Below are 6000 nucleotides of genomic sequence, written 5' to 3' on the forward strand. Positions count from 1 at the left end.
AGCCCACTGAAGGAACGATGGGCTGGGAGGTCAGGTCCTTAATCTTAATCATGCAAATTGATGACCATTGATCAACAACCACTGATCAATGGCCATGAGTCCCATTCGCAGAGAGTTGGGGAATGGCTGCAATCACAGCATGTAAGATGGTGACAGATGTACCCTCAGGCCCCCTCCTCCATTCAGAGATGGTCTTTCCCTCCTTGACTCCGCCCTCAAACCAGCGTCCCTCCCTGTCCAGGATGTTACATCCTCATCCTTGAAAGAGTGTCCACTGGCCTGTAGGTGTAAATAGACTGCAGAGTCCTGGCCTGACGAGGTGGCTCTGCTGTGTTGTGCCGTCCTCTTAGCCAGAGGTTGTTTGGTTTCCCCGATGTATAAATCCTGCACTTAACAGCGTACACTATGTTACTCTGTTTGTGTCGGGGACCCGATCCTTGGGGTGGGCCAGCTTTTGGTGCAGCGTGTTTTGGGGTTGAAAAGCCAGAGAAGTCACTTGGATGAGTGACGAAACATTTCTGTCATTGAAAACGTCCAGATGAACACAATCAGTCTTTTAGGATTTACTTACCTGGATGCAGCGAGCATGCAGCGAGCATGCAGCGAGCATGCAGCGAGCATGCAGCGAGCATGCAGCGAGCATGCAGCGAGCATGCAGCGAGCATGCAGCGAGCATGCACCTGGACGACACTCCAGAACTGCCTCCTTATGACATCAGTTACAAAGCTGCAAGAACAATGGAACCAAATGAGATTACACACAGAGCTCTAGATGTGCTTCTGATCTTGAAAAGGAGATCAGCCAGATTTAAAATAAGATTTTTATTTCTGGCTTTAAGCCTTTATAGATGGGCTTAATGACTTGCAGGAAAATGGCCCAGCAGCATATGAGCCACCTGCTCAACTAACTTACCTATATTGGTGGCCCATTCTCAGAACCAGTGCTTACTGAACTGCTCAAATACTACTTGACATTTCCCTGTAGTTGCTTCGACAGCTCTAGGTGGTTTGCAAGTGAAACCCTTAAAGTGAAGCATCAGCAGTAAGAATGTCTTCAGTGGTGTTTTAACAAATCTCTGATCCAACCGGCCACAAGTGGCGAGCTGGGACACAGATGTGTGGGCCTTAGTTAAGCGCTTGGGCATTTGGAAGAACTGAGGCGGTTTTAGAGCTGCTGCTTTCAGTCAATGAGTCAAAAACTTGTCCAAAAACAAGACAACTTGAAGCTTTTTCAGCCGCTGTGATTCTGATAGCTGACCATCTGGCAGGTTTGTCCTGCTGCATTCATGCCCTGTGAGAATGATAAAGCAGCTTCTGTAAAGCTCATTTCAAAAACACATGAATAACATGAAGTCCAAATGACACTCTGAGACTGACAGTCAGTTAGCTTTATTCAAAAACAGAACATCATTTTGTACAACTGTTCACATCACCATCGATTTAAAGGCCAGCTAAGCCAAACACGTGGCTTACAATGAATGAGTTTTGCATAGCTGGGACATGCAGCAAAGTGTCCTGTGTGTAGCCACGTCTTCATCTTCATCATAGTGGATCCAGGAAGGAAATGCACTCTCTTAAGTGAATACACGAGTTTGTACAAGTGCCTCGAAATATGTGATAGTATGCATGCACGTGCTGCATGCATTAGACTGCAAGCAACACAGTAAACAAGTTGCCTCGAGTCCTCTTTATTCTGTTGTGCCGACATAAACGATCAGCTTTGCTCGTAGACATGCTGGACTAAACGCTTGCTCAGCTCGGTTAAAGCTGCACCACAGCTTCATTTCAGGAGCCGGTGAGTGTCGGGACGTGAACGATCCATCAATAAGAATCTTTTAAAGGGATGGCTTTGTGATTAAGCTGGACTAGCCTCGCTGGATGTTCACTGACGGCCTATGATAATATAAACGTGCCCTGCCTGCAGTTTATGCTGCATTCTGCTCCTTCTGTTATCAGTGTTCAGATTTTATGATGTGGATCAAAATATCTTCAGTTATTTGAGGCGTCCAAACAAAAAGAAATTCACAAAGTCACATCCTGGGATGACTGTGAGCCAAACATTTAAGAGAGCTTCAGATTACCGAAGGTGCTTCTTTTGGCTTTGCAGGTAATGTACAAACTGCCACATTTGGGACTAAAAACGTGTAACTGACATAAATTGTAGTTCCTCCACCGGCCACTTGAAGCTCGCGCCAAGAGTGACTCTTTCCCCTTAGACTCCCACGTTACAATGCCCAGCTACCCACATTAGAAAGCATGTTCACTGGCCTCAAACAATAGTCTTACCCTGCCACAGCTATAAGGAGGGTGCCTCTGCTATTTGGATACTGGTGAGGCTTAACTTTGGGGCTTGACACAGAGTCAGCCCGTCACCGTCTGCTCACCCCAGTCAAGATGAGTTTGAGCTGAGTGCTCTGCTGCCTTCATGCTCTTTGTGTGTTGGAAACCAGGCCTGCTGAGATGCACCCGTCCAAGAAGTCAAGTATTTGACTGTATTCACATGTGGTCTACAGTAAACACAGCTGATGTTACCATTAGAGCACACTGTAGTTTAATGTATGCGTGACCACCAGATGATATGGTACTGCAAACGCTCAGGACTAAACATTTCCATTAATGAATAATTACTTGGTTTCAAAACAGGAAATAAAATGCAGACTACAGTTTGTTAGCAGAGTCAACAAGACACGATGAATGACGTCAACATCAAACAGTACAGACATGAAGATCCTGAGACACAACAAACCACAACTACACTTGTTTTAGAAGAACTATGTGAAGCATCTGATGGACTCTGCCCTTTGACCTTTGAAGAACACTGTCATTATTCACATGGTGTTTGTTGGAAACCTTAATGTATCAACTCTTCAGAATAGATCAACATATCTGCTCGCTGATGACACTGCATGCGTCAGCCTTCATTCCTATTGATCCCCACTGACACCCATTGATAACCCGTGTGTCTCTACATTTCTGGTGGGGAATAAGAAGAACATCAGAAGGCTTGTTTGTTTTTTAGCCTTCAAGTATCTGCTCAGAAAAACATCAATGAGTCTATTACAAGCTTTTCCCTAACACCAGTATGCTTTCTTATAATGAAGTTACACATGATCTGAATGCATCCGTGTGGATACAAAAGAATTTTAGGAGCAGTTCATCCAGACAATCGACACTCAGTCTTTACCTCTCATGTGACTTAAAATCCAGCTCAGGCCTGCGGTGCCGAACACCTGGAACAAAACGTCCAGGACGGAGTTCATCCGCAGGACCAGTTATTCTGAGAGCAGCTGAGTTTGGAGCCACAAAGCACACATACACAGAATTATGTCATAACTCTTGTAGGAAAGCTGTGTGTGTGTGTGTGTGTCCTTTCATAATAATGCACACACTTGCACACACCCCCGCTTCCACAACACCTTAAATAAAGTCTAAATCTGTGGGAAACATCAGCTGATCTGCTGCTGACAGAACTAAGCTGTCGTTGAATGCTGTATGAGATCTGGGTCATGTGATAACACAGTAGAAGTCTGAGACATAAGTGAAAGTTTTGGGAAAACCTTGCCCGTATTCCTGTCCTGCTCTCAGTGTAAGTCATGCTGACACACAGCCTCGCTGCTCTTCTCACAGATTAGTGAACGTTTCCTTTATCTGTGGCTCGGACTGCCTTGCACCAGTGATAGTAGCGTTATCACTTCCTCCCTCTCTGATGTTCCCGTTTGTCGTCTGATTCCACCTGAGCAGAGGCCTCGTGGGTCGAGCCGGTAGCTTTCACTGTATAACGTTTTGGCATCTGAACTCAAAGTCGTACTGGTTGAACCACATGTATGTGTGTGTGTATGTGTGTGTGTGAGATGTGTTCTATTACAGCTTATCCCTGTCTAGTAGCTCCTGCAGTTCATTCTGGATGTCCTCTGGCAGCTCCAGAGGAGGCAGGTCATCCAGACACAGGTCTTCCTGAGCTGGCATTTCCAACGGTGGCAGCTGAGGGATTGCGATCTCCTTTCCCTTCCTTTTACTCTCCCCTCCCTGTCCAACTCCGGTTCCCATAGGACCACCTGCTTGTGGGAGCACCCAGAGCTCGGAGCGCTCCACAAAGTCGGCTGCCTCCGAGTGCAGCCTCATGTTTTCCAGTCGTAGCCGCTCGTTCTCGGCTCTCAGCTGCTGGTTTTCGTTCGTCAGGCCGTCAACCAGGAGTCGCAAGTTCTCGATGGTCGTCTGTTGTTCTTCCAGGCGCGTTTTGTCATCTTTGGTGGTCTTAGATCCCGAACACACTGGAGTTAAAATCTGTGTTCCTCCAGTCTGCCGAGTCTGAAGCTGGTATAGTAAGGTGTCATACTCCCTCTGCCCGACGCTTCCAAGCTCTGCAGCTGAGGCGCCTGGAGAGGCATAGGGCCGGCTGCTGCCCGTGGACGGAGATTTTGAAAAGAACCCTGGCCCGGTAGCCTGCACTAGACCAAGTCGTGTCTTAACCGCCTCTCGCCGAGCTTCTCTCTTCCAGCGCTCTTGGATTAACCGTTGCTGTTTAATGTGACTGTCCCTCTGCAGCTCCATGGACAAACGAGCCTACAGCCAAGGAACAAACAATCACTGTCGTGATACAAGACATACACAAACAATCAGCTCTGAAACTCTGACGATCAGGTGGGTGGGTGACTTCTGACTTTCCTACGTTTAAGATTTGTCTGTTTTTAAGACTACTACAGATTACTACTTATTGAGATTTGCACAGAGACTGATTAACAGTAGTAGTGCTAATAAAAAAAATCCTCAGCATATCCAACCAAGAAGAGGCCACGGAGACCACATGTCAATGTAGTTTTTATTTACAGCAGACATGTGCAGGTCACCTCTGTCACTACACCCCTGAATCTGCTCTGTGGTCCTGCTCTGCCCCTCTGACACCCTCATGTCTAATCCTGTCCGTCCTGGTCAGGCCTAACGAGAAGTCTTAGCATCTTCAACTCTTTTTGTTTGTGCTGCTGTCTCCAAACCATACATCACAGCAGTGTAATGTACAGGGTCTGCGGTTACACCCGTCTCATTCACACATGCATTCTGTCTCACGTCCACTGATTTTCATTGCTCTTCTTCAACTGTCAACATGACCACTGACCATCAGAGCTACCGATGTACTCCTGCCTGAAACTCCGTCTGTCATTCCTGCTTTTACACCTCACCCACTGTCTCGCTGTCTTCCTGATGTTACATGTTCAACATTACATTAAGTTTATTTTCCCCTTAAATTTTTCTTTGATGATAAGATGGACATTTTAGAGGAAGTGACCCTTAACTTCAGCTGCTGCTTTAAAAACAAAAACAAACTTGAGTTGTCATGGCTTCAGTTTTCCTCTGGGGTCTACGTCAGTGGTCCCCAACCTTTTTTGGGCCACAGACCGGTTTAATGTCAGACAATATTTTCACTCATCGGCCTTTAAGGTGTCGCAGATAAATAGAGCAAAATAAAACGACACGACCGAGACAAAAACTGGTATTTGGTAAATATAATAATAAACATGAATTCACTGTGTAATTGTGTAACTTTTTTAGCAGCGTCCTCCTCTCTGCCCCTTAATGCTCTCTGGTCACTATGGTAACATGTAAATATTTCTTTCAAAATAAGACACAACTACAACACGGGAAAAGACCCAGGAAACGGAGTTAACGATAAAAACCCTGAAAACCATAAATTTCACACCCGAGCCTCAACTCTCGCTGCCCGGTACCAAACGACTCACGGACCGGTCCGCGGCCCAGAGGTTGGGGACCGCTGGTCTAGATGATCTACAGCATGCTACAGGTGGTGTTAGAACTGTGTGTGAATCTGAATCAGCATGTTTACAGATTATGTTTCACTCCATCACTGATCAAACACAGACAGATAAAAAGATAAAACTGAGTGTCTCACCTGCTCACACACGGGTGCCTTCATTGCCTCAGTCAGAAAATCTGGTAGTGAGACAGTGTGTGTGTGTGTGTGTGTGTGTGTGTGTGTGTGTGTGTG

The 6000-nt window shown here is 46.1% G+C and overlaps 1 protein-coding gene across 2 annotated transcripts in view; it reads right to left on the minus strand.

Annotated features, from left to right (window-relative positions):
- Nucleotides 1-1372: 1372 nt before the first annotated feature.
- Nucleotides 1373-6000, minus strand: part of nrbf2b (nuclear receptor binding factor 2b) — a 6781-nt gene continuing 2153 nt past the window's right edge. For both annotated transcript variants that reach the window (XM_005748734.1, XM_005748733.2), the window contains exons 3-4: nt 5905-5945; nt 1373-4562 (exon numbers count right to left, since the gene is read on the minus strand). In XM_005748734.1, coding sequence (XP_005748791.1) covers nt 3861-4562; nt 5905-5945 — 743 coding nt within the window. In that variant the 3' untranslated portion in view covers nt 1373-3860. The remainder of the gene's footprint in view (nt 4563-5904; nt 5946-6000) is intronic.

Source organism: Pundamilia nyererei, unplaced genomic scaffold (assembly GCF_000239375.1).
Source record: "Pundamilia nyererei isolate P.nyererei 1_Seehausen unplaced genomic scaffold, PunNye1.0 scaffold00228, whole genome shotgun sequence".
NCBI classification, from domain to species: Eukaryota; Metazoa; Chordata; class Actinopteri; order Cichliformes; family Cichlidae; genus Pundamilia; species Pundamilia nyererei.